The sequence below is a fragment of the Anastrepha obliqua genome, chromosome 4, assembly GCF_027943255.1.
Source record: "Anastrepha obliqua isolate idAnaObli1 chromosome 4, idAnaObli1_1.0, whole genome shotgun sequence".
Classification (NCBI taxonomy): domain Eukaryota; kingdom Metazoa; phylum Arthropoda; class Insecta; order Diptera; family Tephritidae; genus Anastrepha; species Anastrepha obliqua.
The window spans coordinates 114,067,016-114,088,530 of NC_072895.1; the positions used below are offsets into that span (position 1 = coordinate 114,067,016).

General features: G+C 35.9%; 2 protein-coding genes across 4 annotated transcripts in view; one reads left to right on the forward strand and one right to left on the reverse strand.

Moving 5' to 3' along the window:
- The first annotated feature begins 239 nt into the window (after positions 1-239).
- On the forward strand, positions 240-18,002 carry LOC129246003 (succinate dehydrogenase [ubiquinone] flavoprotein subunit, mitochondrial). Of its 2 annotated transcripts, XM_054884486.1 has the most exons (6): positions 240-424; positions 499-619; positions 15,515-16,906; positions 16,969-17,171; positions 17,235-17,385; positions 17,462-18,002. In XM_054884486.1, the coding sequence occupies exons 2-6, from the start codon at positions 566-568 to the stop codon at positions 17,639-17,641; spliced, it is 1,980 nt and encodes a 659-aa protein (XP_054740461.1). In that variant the 5' UTR covers positions 240-424; positions 499-565; the 3' UTR covers positions 17,642-18,002. The 2 variants fall into 2 exon arrangements, with proteins under 2 accessions (XP_054740461.1, XP_054740460.1); XM_054884485.1 differs by having other exon boundaries at positions 240-619.
- Positions 18,000-21,515, reverse strand: part of LOC129246005 (cytochrome b5 reductase 4) — a 50,560-nt gene continuing 47,044 nt past the window's right edge. For both annotated transcript variants that reach the window (XM_054884488.1, XM_054884489.1), the window contains exons 5-6: positions 18,785-18,874; positions 18,000-18,722 (exon numbers count right to left, since the gene is read on the reverse strand). In XM_054884488.1, coding sequence (XP_054740463.1) covers positions 18,503-18,722; positions 18,785-18,874 — 310 coding nt within the window. In that variant the 3' untranslated portion in view covers positions 18,000-18,502. The remainder of the gene's footprint in view (positions 18,723-18,784; positions 18,875-21,515) is intronic.

Consider the following 21,515-nt stretch of genomic DNA (forward strand, 5'->3'; position numbering starts at 1 on the left):
CCTGGTATACTTTTTTGTTTGTGATGTGCTGCAATTATTTTGTCATATGTCGGTACTCTCTAATTCTTTAAAAAATAATTTTTAGGTTCTTCGCGCTAACAGATACTTCTCTGCAGATACTGTACACTTTTAAACCAATCATACGAGTTACCCTGTTCGCATTCATGATAATTGCAACCCTGTGCGTGAAGAGGAGAAATTTGTTTTGATTAATTCTAGCTCCATTTGCATTGTATTCTAGTTCTTCATATTTCTCTACAATTTACAATCAATTGTGGTACTCTGTACTAACTTTAATTACAACTGGTAACTCTGTAACCAACATTGTTTTTGTTTTCCCCATTGGAGCATTGAGTATCAGCAGTGGTAGCCTCTTCTCATCAGTCGATCTGTGCGAGCGCGAGAAGTTTCATAGAATTGACAAGTAAATTAATTTCAAATTGTCGAAATATTAGAAATTCATTTGAAAAATCATTAATCGGTTTAATTTTGAAACAGGTGCAGTGAAAAGACGAAATAACATTCAACAAGCGGAGAGTGCTGAAATCTGATATATACCATTAAAATGGCGAGCTTAATACGTGTACCATCGATTTTGGCCAAGAATGCATCGGCAATGGTAGGTTAACGCAACGGAAGTAAAACCTTAGGAATTAATTTATCTAAAATAGTGTTCATTGTCCATGTAATGCGAAAATAAGTGGATATTTGTGTTCACTACATTAACCGGTGTGAAATTTGTATGAGATGTTTGTATTGTTGGGATTACACAACCATTGTTGCACACAAAGCCCAATCATTATGAGTGGGCCGAATATCGGGTGAGGGGTAAGTGCTAAATTTTGAGGGCGATTTGCGCATTCAGGATGCAATGCATAATATGTGCAAACAAATGCTGTATTGGCGTAAGCATTGTGAAATTCGTTTACTACGATATTTTGATCCATTTTTGGCTAAAACATTAAAGAGGAACATGCATAACCCGATCAAAATAAGGCCGCATGTTTGCGCAAGTTTATGACGGCAGCGAAGCATCAGCAGCCAATGAAGAAACCAGACGGTGTTGAGTTATGTAACTTTCTTTTGCGCAATTATGCGGATTTTCTTCAATAATTTTCCATTTTATATAATTCTATCAAATATTCCAACTACATTAAAAGTTCCGCGCATAGATTTCGAATCCTTTTGATGTTTATAGAAGCATTTTATTTGCATAACTTGTCATATGCATTATGACGATGATGCAAAATATTCAACACGGTGAATTTTATTTTGATACGTTATCTACCTAGGCCTCTCACACGTACAAATATACAAACTTAGCCACTTATACAATATTTATATTTTGCATTTATCAACTAAAACATGCATACCAACTAAGGCGAATATTTGTATTGTTATCAGTTAGAAGCATTCGGATAGTTTGTAAAAAAGGTGTGCCTTTATAATTCGAGTAATTGCCGAATGCTTTACTCTACAATAAATTAAATATTCAATTCTTTAAAATAGAATTTATAATTTCTCCTTTTTTTGTTATCAATTATTATAAGCATTTGAAGAGGTTGTAGGAGAGGCGTGTCTTTATGGTTGTAGTATTTACTGAGAGTTTTTCTTTTATAATTTATTAAACATTCAATTAATTAACGCATATAAATAGAATTTCTCAGCTGTTTTTATTTTTGTTCCACTCTGTTTGGAAATCTTCAAGTTATATTTGCATATTGTATAGCTGCTTTGGTAGTGAATTCGAAAAGTCCTTAAGGGGTTATATACCTTGTGTTTTTCAAAAAAATCAAAATAAATTTTATTTCTTTATCGTAAAGTACAATCCCTTGAGAACATTTTCCAAAAATTTCATAGAGATCTGAGCAATAGATCGAAAGTTACAGCGTTTTAAATTGTGCGTCGTCACGTCCTGAGCGTACGGCCTCACGCGGCGCTTGAAACTTTAAACGCGATTATCTCAAAAACGTGTTTTTCCAAAAATGCTTTTGCGGTGGACGCGATTGCAAAAAAAGTATTCAACCGATTTTTATAATTTTTTTTTTTTAAATTGTTCGTAATTGATCAACTTTTTATGTATAAATTTTTATTTTGCAGATATGAATTTTTTAATGCCAATTTTAGGACTGTAGAAGTGGAGTTTTTTAAAAACATGTTCCTATTTTCACAAAAATCAAAATATTTAATATATTGATCGTTCACTAAGAAGATATAACCCTATACTAATGAAATCTTTTCGATTTTTTGATTTCAGTTGACTTGGTGGACTTGAATCGCGTCCACCGCAAGCCTCTTCCAAAAAAAGGGTCTTGGGGGAAAACGCCATAACTCCGCCATTTTTAAATATTTTAACACAAACAAAGCCTTTTTTTTCTTTAAACATTGTAATATCCAATAATACAAACTTTTATACAATAAAATTATTGCTACATATCTTAAAAAAAAACCCAACTTTCGCTAATTTCACCGGACCACAATGTATATAACCCCTTAATATGAAGCGTTAATAACTTTCTAAAATTCAATAGCCAATCTGCAAAGTTTGCAATTTAGTTGGAAATTAATTACCCGTCCGGTTAAGGATATTGGATATTATAATAACTTACAGCTTCGAAGTGAAAAATACTGTTTATTTGCCTTCAACAATTTTCGAATTGACCTGTGCGAATGTGCGCCACCTAGAAACCAATACTGGAATAAGTTATTTGAGGTTATAAAAAATTAATATTTAAGTTTCTTAAATTTATTAAATATCACACTGTGCTACGACCTACGCTAGTTTGCCAGCAATGTTGTTAGGAAGGCTCGTTTACTCGTCACACCGCATTCCACAACTTTGCTACTTTACAGATTTTGTTTTGATAACTGCCACGGTGTGTGTCATTCTCTTTTCTTCTCTTTCGTTCATATGATTATGGGTTACCGGAGTTTTTATTATTGACATCGGACAACCAAGAACTTGAGTACAACGAACTCTTCGAAATAGTATTTGCCCTGTAGTAAGACGTTCTAGACTATTTTTTTGGTTCAGTATTACTTTCACTATTATATTTTTTATTTTCGCATTAGCATAGCCACTTCTTATATTATATATACTTATTTATATTTACTACATACATACATATCTACGTGATTTGCTAAATTTATTTTTCAGGCTGTCACTAAGTGCGCATTATTAAATATTCTAATTTCTAATCGCTGCTGACAAATTACTGAATATTTCATTAGACATTATCTTCTACTTTTTTCAATTTTTATTGTACTTCATGAAGATTACAAGTGCCATAATATCAAGTACGAATACAGTCAAATCTGGATAAGCGAATTTATACTACAAATTCCAATAATTGCCAGCTCCATCGCTTCAACACACGGAAACTTGTACAACCGAGAAACAAAATCCCCATTTATGAGAGAGTTTTCCACATGGGCTGGTGCGTGACTACAATTCGGAGAACGTAGATTCAAATTTTCGTAAAATACCAAAAAATTAAGAAAACGTTTTTTCTAATTGCGGTCTCCCCTCGGCAGTCAATGGCAACCCTCTGAGTGTATTTCTGCTCCTAATAAAATAAAAAAACTGTAGGTCCCTCCAGTTGTGGAACAACATCAAGACGCACGCCACAAATAGGAGGAGCGCGACCAAACACACCAAAACCAATATATAACCAATCAAGACACCGTCCACTTTTACTCTCGTTAATCCAGGCTTAACTGTACTTGCCGCAATCGGTTCTTTAATCAAATGTTACATATAATTGCCTAATTCGATGAAGTGCCGGTAGTTTTTCAATTGTATCAAATGCGTCACTTTTATTTGTTTTATTTTAATTGTGGCTTGTAAACAATTAATTAATGCCACTTATGGCGTCACTCACTACACAGGCACAGACAAGCCCAGATTGTCCGTTTGTTTGGAAATGATTGGCTATACATGCATACATACATATGTACATAGCATCATATTTTGTGCTACATAGGAATGCCTATTGCGGTGCGACTATAAATGCGCACGGGAGTTCGGGATTCGCGATACTCGTGATGCAAATACAAAAAAATAAAAATAAAAAAAATGTGGCGAAGTTATATTGCCATTTCGGTTCTGTTATGTCTGGCAGAGCTTTTTGTATGTCGATTCCCAACGACTGACGGCAGAAACACTCCAGATTTGCTATTGAAGGGAGGCCGTGATTCGAAAAATTTTGATGTTCCATGCCAAGGCTTGTTTTCTTGTTTTGTTGTTTAGTAACTGTTCTTTATCGATAGCCGATATACACACATAATTGAGTATAGATCGTTCCATGAACTTATGCCAAATAGTCTTTTTTTTAATTTAATAATACTACTACAATAACAAAGACTTCACGAAAAATTCCCAATCGAGTCGAGATCGATATCGGGACATATTTTGGTCTGTTTTCGGGCTTAGTGCAAATAATTTGCAGCTCGTCCAATAAGATGTACATATATATGTATATACACCTATAGTCAAAAGTATTTACACAAAGTTGAATTTGTCACAATGTTTGCTAGAAAACTTTCGTTAGTTGTTAAAGAACTTTACTAAAAAAACAGTTGCTGATATCGTTGAAATCTTAAGAGTATTCAAATGAGTAATGCAAAGAGTGCAAATGCAAAGAAAACAACGGTATATTTCACATTAAACTGGAATTTATGCCTCCTGTCGTTAAGACTATTCAAACTATTTTATTTGCATCAAACCGCCAACCGCATGACACCGCCAAAACGTAACTGAACTGCTTTCGAAACTGTTGAGAGGCTGCAGGCTATGTTTGGTGGCAAATGCATGAATTTACTTCCAAATGCACCATGAAACTCAAGAATGAGTCCCCAATCTGTCCAAAACACATAATGCCAGAACTCAATTGGCAGCTTAAGTGCAACACAATTTTTAATTTTTGTACTTTTTAATCTGCGCCGTACTGTTGCTTCACTTATTGATTTTCCAATCATTCTTACAGAGTTTGCTGTGAGGACAACAGATCTTAACGAAGAATTCTCCTTCATAACCTTCATTTAGACCAGTCCTTGCTTTATTTGCTCAATTTCCATAGGTTTCCTCCTTTTGTAATAAATTGTAAACGGTTTTTCATGAAATTCAGTAAGATTTTGCCTGATTTCCGCTCGTATTTCAATGCTTAGCTCCAGTGTTTTAACCACTTTAATAATTTAATTTTCAGAACAAATAGTTTTTCTCACTGATGAATCTAGCAGCAACCAACACATTTTATCATAACCAAATCAAAACTAGCACTTTTTAGTGCTGTGTAATTAGTTTTGACGCAGGAAGCATATATTCAAGCGCTTGCTTTAACGTGTACTTTACCGTTGTTTTCTTTGAATTTGTACTATTTTTACTTGCATACTCTGAAGATTTCCATAGTAGCAACATTTTTCAATACAGTTGTTTGACAACTGGTTGTTTAGCAATTGTTCGTTGAACAACTAATAAATAATGCGACAAAATCGGCTTTGTGCAAATACTTTTGACTATGCATGTATGCATGTCATACGAACACAAGCGTGTCAATATGTAGAGGAAAAAAGCAGCTGTTAGTATGACTTAATTGCGATTATGGAAATCTGATAACGGCGTATTGTGTAAAGTGGAATATTTTAATTTTTTTATTTGCAGTTTTTGTTTTACTATATTTTAGTCTAGTCTATTCAATCCAAATATGTATTTTCATTTCAAATTACTCTTTGCACCTTGGCGCCGTCTGACTTTTTGTTTTTAAAAATGAAATTGTTTCTGCTTACAGTTAGTTTTATTATTATTAGTGATGTTTGACAAATCGAATTTGTTTCATCAACTATTTTTTATAAATACATACATATATTTTTTGCTGAATGTGTGGCGAGTCTAGTATAATTAGCGCGAATTGATATTTATTAGAGCATACCTGCTTGTAGTAGTAAATAATTGTTGTGTAATGCAATGAATGAGTAATTAAAAAAAAATTGGTTTTGCGAATTCCATACAAAATTTCGACTAAAACTCAGATGCGCTCAGCCCAGCCCTCTATCATCTTAGGTTTATTGAAAAAAAATACCAGTCTAACGGTTAGACGCGATAGAAGTGAAACCTTCCGTAAAACAAACTGAGAGAGAATGAGACGAAAGCAGCATTAGGGGCGGGATAATTATAGGTTCATTATAATATTGCTATAAAGTTCATATTTTGTTTTCTTCATTTTATTATTATTCATCCTCAATGTTTTCAATTTCAACAAATGATACGAGTGGCTTATGATAGCTAAAATATGATACAAATGCTTTGGTTTCGATGTTGCCAACATATCTTTGAAATACCGCGTCAAATGTTGTTTTTGATCGTGTTGTTGATTCAGTGCGATTGTTACACATTTTTAAATTGAATGTTGTATTGAGAAAGTCAATTGAAGGAACCGCTGTGTCCAATGCAAAATTTACGTTAAAATCGCCACTTAAAATCATTGGAACTTTATCGTAATCTTTTCTAAGTATCCGCGATACTTCTGGTGTATACTTTATTAAATTTTCGTGAATGAATTCCGTGATGCTATTTATTAATTTTTTTTTCTGTCGATATTCACGACACTTTTCTGCATTATTTTTCGGCATAATTGCGGTAAATATTTAAAAATGAAAATATTTACGAATATAAAAATACACACGCGGTTGCTATTATGAGCGTCCCCAGCAAAACCTGCGTGACCGAAACTCTAACACAATTACACATATGCACTCGTATTTGTTTGAAAATCGACTTTCTTTTTGGTTCTCCGTCACCTTTGGAAAATGTGTAAACAGTAAGCAAACTTTATTCAAATAATTTCCCTCATTTTTGCATCAGTAAAATTAAACAAACGCCGTAGCCGAATGGGTTGGTGCGTGACTACTATTCAGAATTCACAGAGAGAACGTCAGTTCGAATCTCGGTGAAAACACCAAAATTAAGGAAAACTATTTTTCTAATAGCGCTCACCCCTCAGCAGGCAATGGCAAAACACCGAGTGTATTTCTGCCATGAAAAAAAGCTCCTCATAAACATATCATAAAATAAAATAAAATAACTGTATAAAAAAAAATTTTTTCTTGTGATTCGAACCAAGGATTTTGGATCGGAAGCTCACAATGCTAGTCGCTCGGCTACCGCGCCATGCTGTCGGTGCTGGCCTAAAAGTTATTTAGTTCGTCGCTACGTTTATATCAACATATAATATAACGCTTCGTAGCCAAGAGGTCGCTTTTTCGTTTCACTTTTCCTCAAATCACTCCCAACGATTCTAAAGAAGTTTTCACTTCAAATAACTTGGTTGTACCATCAATCGTCGTCTATCTCATCTAACGGTAGTTCCAGGAAAAAAATTGTTACGTCAGGGCGATACCAAAGGGAAAGGCGTATTAGATATGTGGGCTTAAGAGGGCATATGAAAAAGTGGGTAGTGTTGTTGTAACAGCATACTGGTTAGTGTCGTGTGCTTTGGTCAATTTTAGATTAGTGGGAGTTCAACCTGTTACAGTATCTAGAACGCAATTGTGCCAGAACTGGACATAGATAAAGTATTGTGAAGAGTAAAGGGCACAATAGATCTTAAGATCGAAGTGCTTATCTCTATTTTTCATAGTTTATTTATTCCATCACTAAAATGACCACAAATATTTCAAGTATTGTTTAAAATCTTAATTTTTTCCGGAAATATCTGGATTTTCAATTAAAATCATCAAATCAGATGATACAAAAATAATAAAAATTGTCGTGTGACTGTTCAAAAATTAGCATTCCTTTCTAATACCCAAAACGGGTAATCTCCGTCGATTCGACTAACACTTTTAATCTGTTTCCATTTTTCACTCTATTCGATTCTCTTTATTATTATTAAGAGTAGTTTCTTATTATTAAAAGATGTATGGGAAAGTTGCATGCCACATTTAGCATACAAAAAATTGAAAACAAAGAAGAATTCATCGATACGATGAAGATTACTTTTAAAATATGTAAAACAGCGTTACGCTTTAAGGGTTGGAGATCAATTATTTATGTATTATTGGCCCTAATTTCTTCATTTTGCACAGTCACACCGGTAATAACCATACCTACATATATGTATGAGTATTTACCAAGGATGATATATTACTAGTTTTGGCCAATAACTATGGCGAAAAACAACAGTGTGAGTGGAACTTCGGCTGCCACGTCGTAGGGGACTCGCGAGCCGAGCTCTGCACGATCATTTTACATGTATTCACACACTCGTCCAATCAGTCATTGTTCAATAGCAACGAAGCAATATGAGTGGAGAGTGTTGATTTTTTCCATATACTACTAACACAGTTGCACAATTATTTCACATATATTCACACACTCGTCCAATCAGGCGTTGTGCAGACGGCAACAAATTGACATTGTGTTAATTTTTTCGTATATGACTAGCACATTCTAGTTTTTCATAAACAAACCGATTCATTAGCCCGCCATGTCAGCCCATCAACTTATTCAGTCAAATTCGCTGAGAGCCGGCTAACGATCTGATATCGGCCACACCATTAAAAATCTTTTCACCATGAGAATTTACTATTTATCTACTACTTCATCATCAAAATTGTTTATTGTTGAGGACTTTAGTTCATCCGAACCATAAATCACTGTATTAATTTATTTGCTTTCACTCGCTTTACACGCAAGTTTCAGTGGAATTGTTGTACATTCATTCTAACTATAATACGAATTGCGATTTATTCAACTATAATGCAATTGGTCATGTAACCAACGTTTATTGTAAATGAGCTTAGTTTAAAGCTTATATGACATTTGTCCCTTTCTAATATTCTCGTGATTTCAGTCGTAGTAACGTAAACTTTAGTTTCCTCCTGTGAAATAAATTTCAGAAATGCATTTGGACATTTGTCATGGCCTGAAGGAGAAACAAGGGCTACAAAATATCTATAATAATGATCTCTTTCAACTCGACACCGCATCGGCCGAAGGGTACAGTTTGGGCTAGCAAAAATTATCAAGCAATAGATTCCAGAAAATTGTAGATTATACTATTTCGGAAATGGAAATGTGCCGACCGGTGTGCGGCGGCCAAATTTACAGAAGCTACCAATTGGAACGGTTTGCATGATTAATTTTGTGATGAAAACAGTTATATATATTATATATATTGTATATAAAACAATATACAGATGTTGTCAGCTAATTAGAAACGCTCCCTTTTGATAAACGCTTGATGAGCATAATATTAAACTGTTTAAATTTACCGTTATTTTTTCTCTTAAAATCATTTGCATTGCTTTTGTTACTCTATTTACTACCCAATGCGCCTAGTTTTGTAGTTGTGAAATTGAAGTACCGTTAATATTATCCAACGCAGTGCATGGGTTACTTAGTTCAAGGTAAATAAACTGAGACGACTAATTAGAAACAGTTGTTCAATGGAAGCATATTCGGCAAGTTGTGTTATTTTAATAGTAATATAATCGACTTTTTGGTGTGTATATATTTTAAATTGGTTGTTTAAAAGCAACTAAAATATTCGTCTTCAAGATGTGTAATGGGGAAAAGCAGCAGCTGTACACCTGCCCTGCGCAGCTCCATTTTTGACCTTCGTAAAGCTGGAAAGTCGTACAGTGAAATTTCTAAACAAGTCAAATGCCCAAAAAAATGGTTTTTAACGCCTTAAAGCATATCCAACTTTTTAAGACTGTTGACAATGTTCCACGTAAGAAAAGACCCCGGAAAACTTCAGCAGAAATTGACCGCAAGATAGCAATCATCTCCAAAAGAGACCCAATTTCACTGGATCAATATAATTTCGAACTATCCAAGAGGACAATTGCTCGGCGTCTGGTCGAATCTGGACTGCATGGCAGAGCAGCACGCAAGAAGCCCCTTCTAACCAAGATACAAAGGAGACGGCGAGTAGTCTTTGCGAGATCCCATTGGTCATGGACTCAAAATCAATGGAAATATATCGTTTGGAGCGATGAAACCAAGATAAATCGCATAGGCCCAGATGGTAAAAGGTATGTTCGACGGCCAATCAACCAAGAATTCAATCCTCGCTACGTTTCACGGTGGAATGGTGTTGGCCCAATCCATAGGATTGATGGAATTTTAAATAAGGAGAAATATGTCGATATACTAAAAAATGTAATGTTGCCGTGGGTTGAGGAAAATTTGCCTGTTATATGGAAATTTCAACAGGATAATGATCCAAAGCACACGGCAAAGTTGACGAAACAGTTTTTCGACGAAAATTCCATCAATGTTTTGAAATGGCCATCATCCAGTCCGGACTTAAACCCAATAGAGCATCACTGGGGTGACGTTAAAAAAGCCGTGAGTGCCAAAAATATCCCAAATATGGATGTCCTTTTTGCCGAAGTAAAAACGGCATGGCAAGCAATACCTGTGGCGCGCTGTCAGAATCTCATTCCATCAATGCGCAATCGATGTGAGGCAGTGTTGAAGAAAAAGGGTTATGGAACCAAATACTAACATAATCTTTATGTTGATCTGACAATATTTTACTGTTTCTAATTAGTTGCCCTATCCAAATCGTGCATTTCACATGCTTTAAAAATATATATATATATATTTAATAAAGAATTGCGATTAATTTGTTTTCCACTAGTTTTTAAGTTTATCATATGTTTCAATAAAATTCGCAAAAAGTTATGAAAATACGTGTTTAAAAGGAAAATGGAAAATTTATTTTGAAATGAGTGTCGTTTCTAATTAGCTGTCAACAGCTGTATATAGTGCCACGATAAAAAAGTAACTACCGAATTCAAAAAATCTTTTTTTTTTAATTTAGTAGAATAATGACTAATAATGTTTTTTCAACTATTGTTTAGTGTTTTTTTTAGCCCATTTGTTTATAGAAAGTTATTTGTACTAATACGGCCTAAACCTGCTTGAGAAATATAAAATAACTACATGACGATTTCCAATTTTACTCGGTTCTACCTTACCGGAAACAACCCGGATTTTAATTCCAATTTAAGGGAAATGTTTTATGTTGACAGAAGTTCACTAAAAACCAGAGTCTCACTAGACAATGAAAACTATACTAATGACTTGTCTGCAGAAGTAATCGGTCATCTCTCTGAACTTTTTTGATTCTTCGCCACACGAAGCCTTATACGCAAGGAAATCATCAAATAGTTAGGTAGCCTTTCATAGAAAGTCAAAATAAGAGGTTCTTGATAGCTAATAAAGTGTTCACCGGCGATAGTGCAAGACAATGGCATAGATCTTTTAAAACTGAGCACTAAAGATTGCTGCAAGATGACTTATAATAAACAAATGTTATTGGAGATCTCCACTTAACTCAGACGCACTGGGGTGGCTTTATAAGGCGGCCTAACATTAACACAAATATTTTTAGGATATTGCTGCATACTATTTATTTTTTTTTTTATTTATTTATAGCAATTTATACAATAATAAATTACAGTACAAATTTTAATATATAAGCAACACTAGCTACGAGGCTTGCAGTTGTAAAAATGCCAACAACATGCGGTGTTTACCAAGCGGTCCCCCATCCAACTAATAATCGCGCCCTACGCTGCTTAATTTTGGTGATCGAACGAGAGCCGTTGACAATTGTATAAAGAGTTTTCCAATAAAAGGTGTTATTTTGATATTCAAAGAAAAATGCTATTTTTTAATGTAAATGATCGGCTGTTTATTTCATTATAAAGAGGCAGGTTATGCCGTTAATAGTGGAAAATAACATCCGGCAAATGACGACCACGCTTACAGGACAATATCCTTTTCATGAAATTTTCCATAACCGAATTGCAAAGGAGCTGCCCTATGCCTTCGATAGTTTCACGAATTCCATCTTTGAGGTCTTGAATCGACCCAGGGCTGTTGGCGTAGACCTTCTCTTTCACGTGGCTCCAAAGAAAAAAGTCGCAAGGTGTTAAATCACAATATCTCGGTGGCCAACTGTGATCACCTCTTCGAGAGATAACACGGTCCGGAAACTTTTCCCGTAAAAGATCAATAGTTTCGTTGCTTGTGTGGCACGTAGCGCCGTCTTGTTGAAAATAAACGTTGTCCAGATCAATACCATCCATTCCAAAATAATACCTGTTATTGGAAATCTCTTTATTTGGAACTTATAGAGCACTTTTGGCTCCACGCTGCACCCGAAGTTAAAGTATATCTATACTAATATTATAAAGAGGAAAACTTTGTTTGTTTGTAACGAATAGGCTCAAAAACTGCTGGACCGATTTTAAAAATTCTTTCACCATTCGAAAACTACATTATCCACGAGTAACATGGATTACATTTTATTTTGGAAAAAAATAGGGTTCCGTAAGATATTTGGATTTTTCGGACACAAACTGAGAAAAATTTTATATATAAAATAAAGTCAACTTTTTGTGTGTGTTCGCTAACCGGCCGTGTCTTTGCACCGAATTAAACCAAACTTACACACATTATTAAGAAGATATTGAAGATGGTTTCCGTATAGTTCGGATACCTATTGGTGGATAGGGCTCGAGATATAGGTCAAAACGTGGACCCGGGTAACCTTCGGATGTGTATGTACAATATGGATATCAAATTGAAGCTGTTGGTGATTGCTTTAGCACAGAGTATTTTTCATGCCGCTCCGTGACTAGGGTCTCGAGATAGAGACCAAAACGTGGAGCCTAGAATGTGTTTGCACAATATGGATATCAAATTGAAGCTGTTGGTGAATGCCTTAGTACAGAGTATTTTTCATGCCGCTACGTGACTGGGGTCTCGAGATATAGGTCAAAACATGGACCCGGGTAACCTTCGGATGTGTATGTACAATATGGGTATCAAATGAAAGCTGTTGATAAGTGCTTTAAAACGGGGTAATTTTCATACCTATTGATGACTAGGGTCTGGAAATATATGCCAAAACGTGGACCCGCCGTGTCTTTGCCCCGAATTAAACCAAACTTACACACATTGTTAAGGAGGTATTGAAGATGGTTTCCGTATAATTTGGATACCTATTGGTAGATAGGGTCTCGAGATATAGGTCAAAACGTGGACCCGGGTAACCTTCGGATGTGTATGTACAATATGGGTATCAAATGGAAGCTGTTGGTGAATGCTTTAGTTCAGAGTATTTTCATCCGCTCCGTGACTGGGGTCTCGAGATAGAGACCAAAACGTGGACCCTAGAATGTGTTTGTACAATATGGATACCAAATGAAAGCTGTTGATAAGTGCTTTAATACGGGGTAATTTTCATACCTATTGATGACTAGGGTCTCGAAATATATGCCAAAACGTGGACCCGCCGTGTCTTTGCACCGAATTAAACCAAACTTATGCACATTGTTAAGTAAGTATTGAAAATGGGTTTCGTAAAGTTTGGTTGTAATTCGGAGCAGTGGCAACGGGTACAGCGTTCTTTTGAGCCAGCCATAATGTCGCTTACTTTTTTAACGCTTGGGGCGGAACTGAACTGTCAAATTGACAGTGTGTCAATATTTCTTTCTGATTTGGATGCCATAAGGAAAAAACGTAAGTGCAACATGTAAAAATTGTTTGTGAATTTTTTTGGAGTGGATTTTGGAACAGTGAATAATTTCTTACGAAATTTGAAAATTTAATGTGAAATCCGAATGAAATTATGTGTTCGTGGAAAAAACAATTTTTTTCGTTTTTTTTTTTTTTTTTGAAAAATATAAATGGATAATGGTTAAAAAAGCTCCAATGCTTAATAAAACATATAAATTGAAACGAAAAATTCATGGATGATCAGGAAAAAAGACGATTGTTTATTCATATGTGTTGATTTGAAATTTAAAAACAATCTTCTTTTTTCCTGATTTTCAATTTATATTTTATATTTACTCAAAAACAAATAGAAAAACAAAAAATATTGTTTATGCCAAAGCGCTTGAATAAAGAATAAAGAAATAAATAATATGAAAACCATATATTTTCTGTTCTAAACCATATCTATTCTATTTTAGTGTGCCCAGCGAAGGGGGCCGGGTTTGCTAGTTATATATATACATATGTATATGCATATAGTGCATTTCAATCGCCACTTAAACTCTTTTCTTTCTGGCCCGCCTCGTCGAATAAACATACTTTTCAGATTTCAACAGCGTCATTTAATAATGATTTTAAATGAAATTTTAATATTAAATTGACTCTTATGAATTACAATTCAGCAGAGGAATGTGCAACGAAAATTTTTATATTGGCAAAAAATCGTCTACACAAATCTGATTTTTCTGAAAAGTTTTACGCTCATTATACAATTAATATGGCATGTGACTAACTTGCGCTAAAAGCTTTGTCAAGTATCTGACGCAAATTGATGCATTAAACACATCTGTGCATACATGCATATGGTACATATCGCTCATTTACTTCAATTTACTTCATAACTCAAAAAACCAAAATGTCAACAAAAACGGTTTCAAATCTTTCAATTTACTTTGCATCGCTAAGTAAAAGTAAAGATATATTTTCATCTAATGGTATACTGTTAATAGATATCCCGAAGAAATGCTTACACGACATAAAAGAAGAGCTTATGTCAATTTCCGCATATTTATCTAAAAAAATAGTTTTTGGGTTATGACACTATTGAAGTAAATGAACGATAGGTAACACTTGCACATGCATTAGAATGTTCGTATTTAATGATTTCGATAACTAAGCACTTAGAAAGATATGAATACTTAAGGCGGATTGCTAAGATTAAACAGGAACCGGTTCAAGGGGTTGGTAGGTAGCTAAACACAAATATTTAACTCTTCTTAATGTCATCATGTGCAATACACGTATACATATGTATGTATGTATGTATGTACTTGATATTGCGTTCAAGACTTGAATTTGAAAGAGGTTCAACTCAAGAAGAAAATTTTGAATTTTTGTGAGTGGCACAAAATGCATCACATATCTTTAGTTATAAGTTTTGACTATATTTTTTCGAATTAATTTTAATATTAATAACAACAAAAACCACATATATCCAAGTTTCAAACTTTGTGCTACATTTTTTAAATTTCATCCAATTTATGTACATTAACAATTCACACTTTTCATCCATTATTATCATAATATCAAAATTGGTGATGCAGTTTTATAGGCTGTTTAATTCTTGTATGTGCAAGTTTAAAGTCTCTCAAAATTCTCGTTGATTTCTGAAAAAAAAATTCTTGATTCCATCACTTAAAATAATTTTTTATTTAGTAAAAAAGTTATTTAAAAACAAAATTGGATGATTAATTATGCGCCACCTTGTATTTTACAAATGTGAATGCAGCTCTGCATTCTCACTTCATTCGCTAATAACTGTTAATTTTTCCTCCAAAAATCTGAATGCATCTCTGCATTCACACTTCGTTCGCTAACAACCGTAAATTTTTCCTTCATCAATATTATCCGTTAATCCCTTAAATAATGATTTTTTCGTATATTGGAAAAAAATATTTTCTCACTGTTTATATGTATGTATGTTTTGTACATTTTCAGCTGCGCACTGCCTCTGTGGTGCCACAGCGGGAACTACATATTACACATGGCAAAAATGATGCCAAAGTTCGCACCGATGCTATCTCAAAGGAATACCCAATAGTCGATCACTCTTACGATGCGATTGTTGTTGGCGCAGGTGGTGCCGGTTTGCGTGCCGCTTTCGGCTTGGTTGCCGAAGGTTTCAAAACAGCTGTCATCTCCAAGCTATTTCCCACCCGTTCGCACACAATTGCCGCCCAGGGAGGCATTAATGCCGCCCTTGGTAACATGGAGGAAGACGATTGGAAGTGGCACATGTACGACACGATAAAGGGTTCAGATTGGTTGGGCGACCAAGATGCCATACACTACATGACCCGCGAAGCACCAAAGGCTGTCATTGAATTGGAGAACTACGGCATGCCTTTCTCGCGCACACCCGAAGGTAAAATCTATCAACGTGCTTTCGGTGGCCAAAGTTTGAAGTTCGGCAAGGGTGGTCAAGCGCATCGTTGTTGTGCCGTGGCAGATCGTACAGGTCACTCGCTGTTGCACACACTCTACGGTCAGTCGTTGAGTTACGACTGCAATTATTTCGTTGAATATTTCGCCTTGGATTTAATTTTTGAGGATGGCAAATGCAAGGGTGTTTTGGCATTAAATCTGGAAGATGGCACATTACATCGTTTCCGCGCACACAACACCGTTATCGCCACCGGTGGCTATGGACGTGCTTTCTTCTCATGCACCTCAGCGCACACCTGCACTGGTGATGGTAATGCGATGGTCGCACGTCAGGGATTGCCTTTGCAAGACTTGGAATTCGTACAGTTCCACCCAACTGGTATTTATGGTGCAGGCTGTTTAATGACTGAAGGTTGCCGTGGTGAAGGCGGTTATCTGGTCAACTCGAAAGGTGAACGTTTCATGGAACGTTATGCGCCGGTAGCCAAAGATCTCGCCTCACGTGATGTTGTTTCACGCTCAATGACCATTGAAATTATGGAAGGACGTGGTGTGGGTCCCGAAAAAGATCACGTGCACTTGCAATTGCATCATTTGCCTCCAGATCAGTTGGCTCAACGTTTGCCTGGCATCTCCGAAACCGCTATGATCTTTGCTGGTGTAGATGTGACACGTGAACCAATCCCAGTACTCCCTACCGTGCACTACAATATGGGCGGCATCCCAACCAACTACAAAGGCCAAGCATTGACCATCGACGAGAACGGCTGCGATGTAGTGATTTGCGGTTTGTATGCCTGCGGCGAGGCAGCCAGTTCATCGGTGCATGGAGCTAATCGTTTGGGTGCCAATTCCTTGCTGGATTTAGTGGTGTTTGGACGTGCCTGTGCGCTGACAATTGCCGAAGAGAACAAACCCGGCGTGCCAGCACCTAGTTTGAAGGATGTGAGTGGAATAATAATTTGCTTGGAAATATTTATATTTACTAATGCCCACACATTTTTCAGAACGCTGGTGAAATGTCTGTTGCCAATCTGGATAAAATAAAGCACAATGCGGGCAAGATCACTACCGCAGATTTGCGCTTGAAAATGCAAAAGACCATGCAGGGTCATGCCGCTGTATTCCGCGATGGTCCCATACTGCAGAAGGGAGTTGAGAAAATGAAGGATATCTACAAAGAGTTCCAAGATGTTAAGGTCATTGATAAGTAAGTCTGCATCAAGTGGAGAAATAGAGTGTGCAACACAACAATTCTCTTTTTACATATTAGGTCGAATGTATGGAACTCGGACTTGGCTGAGACGCTTGAATTGCAAAATTTATTGTCCAATGCCCAAATGACAATTGTTGCTGCTGAGAACCGCAAGGAGTCACGTGGCGCACATGCGCGTGAGGACTACAAGACACGTATTGATGAATATGTAAGCTACCGGTCGCGCTGCACGTTGAGTGTTCAAAGTGTAATTCCAAAATATTTTTGTTTTTGTATTTCCATAGGACTACAGCAAACCACTTGAAGGTCAACCTAAAGTACCATTGGACCAACACTGGCGCAAGCACACATTGACATGGGTCTGTGGTGATGCTGGAGAGGTTACAATCAAGTACCGTGAAGTCATTGATAAGACATTGGACGACACCGTACAAACTGTGCCACCAGCAATACGCTCCTATTAAAACGCACGATTAGTTTTTGCATGGGACATCAGAACCACCAACACCACGAACTTCTTTGGAGTGACATACATTTGTTATTAAATGTCGGCTTAAGTTATTCCTAAATATTTTACACGCTTTGTGTTCTTTGGATTCGTGAAAGTTCCAAAAGAGCTGAATCTTTACAACTATTTAAAATGATAGAAGCTATTTAAGCAGCGTAGTTAACGCCTTCCCTCTACTTACGAAACTTATAATTTATTAACTAAAACGAGAAGAATATCTTTTGTGCCCTCCAAACTACACTTACACACTCGCAACACTTCTAAAGGTATTTTGCATTGCATACTTAAATATGCAAAGTTGAAAAACAAAAAAAAGTATGTAACTGGTGAACGATAAAGCAACGCGAAATTGCCTTAAAGTAACGCATTCGTATTCGTTCGAAAACTCAGCACTGTCTTAAACGCTTTAAAAACTTCATACTATTCTGCTAGAAGTGGTGTGGTGTGTATTGGTGTATGTTTCCGCTACTTCTAGTAATTTGTTGAAATTTTATTAAATTATACCTAAACATAAATATTTAAAGATAATGAAAGGAGGAAGGAGAAAATTGTATATGAAAGAATAAATGGCGTCGAGTATGGATATTTTTGATTCAGAAAGGAAATCATATTTTATTCAAAATATGAATGGAATTTAAAAGGAAAAAAGGACTAGTTCTGGTTTCATTATTTAAATTACCCTTTTATAGGTAGGTATCAATATATTCTTATAAAATCTCGAAAGTGAAAACTTCTAAATAAACACATATAAATAGCTACGAATCGCTAACACCAAAACAAATATGCTACACAATAATTGTTTACTATTTTGCTTATTCTATCCCTGAAAAATGTGTACATTTTCCGCATTAAATTTTAAATCTTTCAATATGTTCTCTGTCGCTTCACTGAATCCACTGGGCCCACAAATCGCCACAAAAGTAGCATATTCTGGTGTGTTTTTTGTCATCAGCGGGGCGAGCAATTCATTGCAGATGCGTCCACGCAGCCCCGTCCACTCTGCGTCAGCCTCAGAAAGCACGTTCACTAGTTGAAATCTGCAAGCAATAAGGAAAATATTTTATAACGTATTTGTTGCGCAAAGACGCCACCAACTAACCTCTCATCAGTTGCCTGCAGTCGCTCCAGCTCATTGCGACACCAAATGTCCGCTGGAGTTTTATTGAAATACAAAAGACGTAAATAGTCGCTGCAAAGATAAGAAAGTGTGAAATTTTCAATAAAATAAGAGCAGCGTAAAAACTCTGAGTAGGCAACTCGACATAAAATTTCTAATTTTTTCAAGACGCCCGATTCCACCAGACGAAAGTAAATAAGGGTAGGAGAGATTTTCTTGTACGCCGTTGAAGTGTTTCAAACTTTCAAATATCACAAAGTTCAAGGCGCATTCATACTCGCCTAAGATTTTTTTTATTTATTTTATTACTATTGCAATCTAGTTAACAAAACTAATAAGCAATTCATTTTACATATATTTAATTAAATTAAAACATCTCAAGTAAAGACAAAATTTCATGAAAAGAGATCATGCGGTTCGTCCTTTTTAATCATCTCGCGAGGTCATCAGTTACAAGTAGTTTGGCTGCTTCATGATTGATGTGCTGTTGCAGTCTCTCTTTATCTTTATTTGCGAATTTTTTTATGATATCCGTAATGGTGTCTATATTAAGATCCTTATGTAGATTGCTATTACGAATGTACCACGGCGCTCTAACGATGTCGCGTAATACTTTATTTTGGAATCGTTGAATGATGTTTTTGTTGCTTTCACTGGTGCAGCCCCAGAGCTGTATGCCATATGACCATACTGGTTTCAGTATTTGGTTGTATAAAAGTATTTTGTTATAAATAGAGAGTTTAGAATGGCGGCCTAACAGCCAATACATTTTCTTGTATTTAAGAATTAACTCCTCGTGTTTTTTCTTGACATGTGCTTTCCATCTCAGCTTAGCATCTAAGGTCATACCTAGATATTTTGCCGTATTTGCATGCGGTATTGCCGTATTATTGATAAATATTGGTTTATAATTTATATTTCTATTAGTGAAGTCAAGGTGCACAGACTTGGTTTCGTTTAACTTGACACGCCATTTTTTGGTCCAATTTTGAATTGCATTTACCGATGCTTGTAACTTCTGAATTGCTTCTAAGTGTTTTTCATCAGTTGCTAATACTGCAGTATCATCGGCAAATGTTGCAGTTGTTGTATTGCTGCATGTGGGTATATCGTTAGTATACAAGAGATACAAAACTGGTCCGAGTACACTGAATTGCGGGACACCTGCATTAATATCTTTCAGTTCTGAATACACATCTGCTTGCTTTATTCTAAAGTATCTGCTCGTTAAGTAGGATTTTGAAATGTTTGAGTACTGGATTGGTAAAGCTGCTTGAAGTTTATGGATTAGTCCCTCATGCCTAAGATGATATTACTAGAAGAGCTAATTTGTTTTTTGGTGTGGTACCCACAAGGGCTGGGGGCGCCAGATGGCGCGAGCAACACACATACCGTGTGGATCACTCCCTGTGTGTCTTACGGCCTGAGCAGGTCTTAAGATGGCACTGATTGCATCTAAGCGATGTCGAGTTCGTTTGGACCCGTTTTTGGCAAACGCAGTGGTAATAAATCTCGAGTCCAAGGTTCGATGCTGGTCCTGAAGAGAAGTATATGGAGCAGACTTGATGTATAGGTCTGCTCCTGTGACGACAGATGACTGGTAAGATACGGTACACTAGACAGGGCTAGTTTACTAGGGCGGCAGCCCTTGGTCGGGAAAAATCCGAGGCATTCCGGTAACGTAGTACCGGCTGCCATGGGAATGTAATTTGTGTTTTATTTCGTTTTGGTGGTGTGAACTTAAAAATGATCGGTTTTGTTTACATTCTGATTGATGTTTGTGGAAAGTAGGCAGCTGACTTCGATATTCAAATCAGCACCAAGACTTTCAAATTAACAGTTCTAGTAACACCACCATATATGAATTCGCCTTGGCACTAAGGAAGTATTTTTGCAACACGTTCCACAACAGCGTGGCCAGATGTCAGACTGTGTAAGGCTGAAAAAGTATAGAAGATGTTGCAAAGCTCACAGCACAACTATGAGGGCCAGTCTTAAAACTTTTATATGAAACTTGTAACTATATTTTTAAATTACGTATATCGATAGTTTTAAGCAAAAAATATTGAAAACACATTTTCAAAAAAATTATAAAAATTGAAAAAAAGAAACTGGTTGGAACTAATCAACCCGCACCAATTCTAAATATGGTTTAAGCGCTAATGACTGATGAAAATTTTCAGCCACAGCTTCTACACAATGAGTTGTCAAATCTCAAAAGTGTAGGAAAAACAGTTATATTTGTAAAAGTGTGTTGCGCTATACTGTTGCTTCAACAGTTCTTGGGTAAAGTAATATTAAGTTATTACCTACGAATTTTAGTAGAATATTAAAGAATTCCATTAATAATTTACATTAGTTAAAATCAAAAATATTAAAAAGTCGTAGTTAGTCAAAAGTTTCCTGATTTTATCTGGTTCACAGCATGATTGAGAGAATACAGAAAGTGTTCGCGAATTTGACAGAATCAGCTGTTGTTTCATGGGTTACATTATTGTGTTTATAAACAATTACATGTTTAAATAAACTATCTCTTAGTTTCTGGTTACATAAATTGGCTATTTTGAGTCTTTGCACTGAATTTTCTCTCCTCTAAAATTACGTCATGGCAGTAGTGTTTGCATTAGTAGAGAAAAAGGTGTTACGAAATTATGCTCGAAATAAATGTTGCGGAGTAAGGTTAATGACCGTCTGCCAGAATTAGTACCTCTCA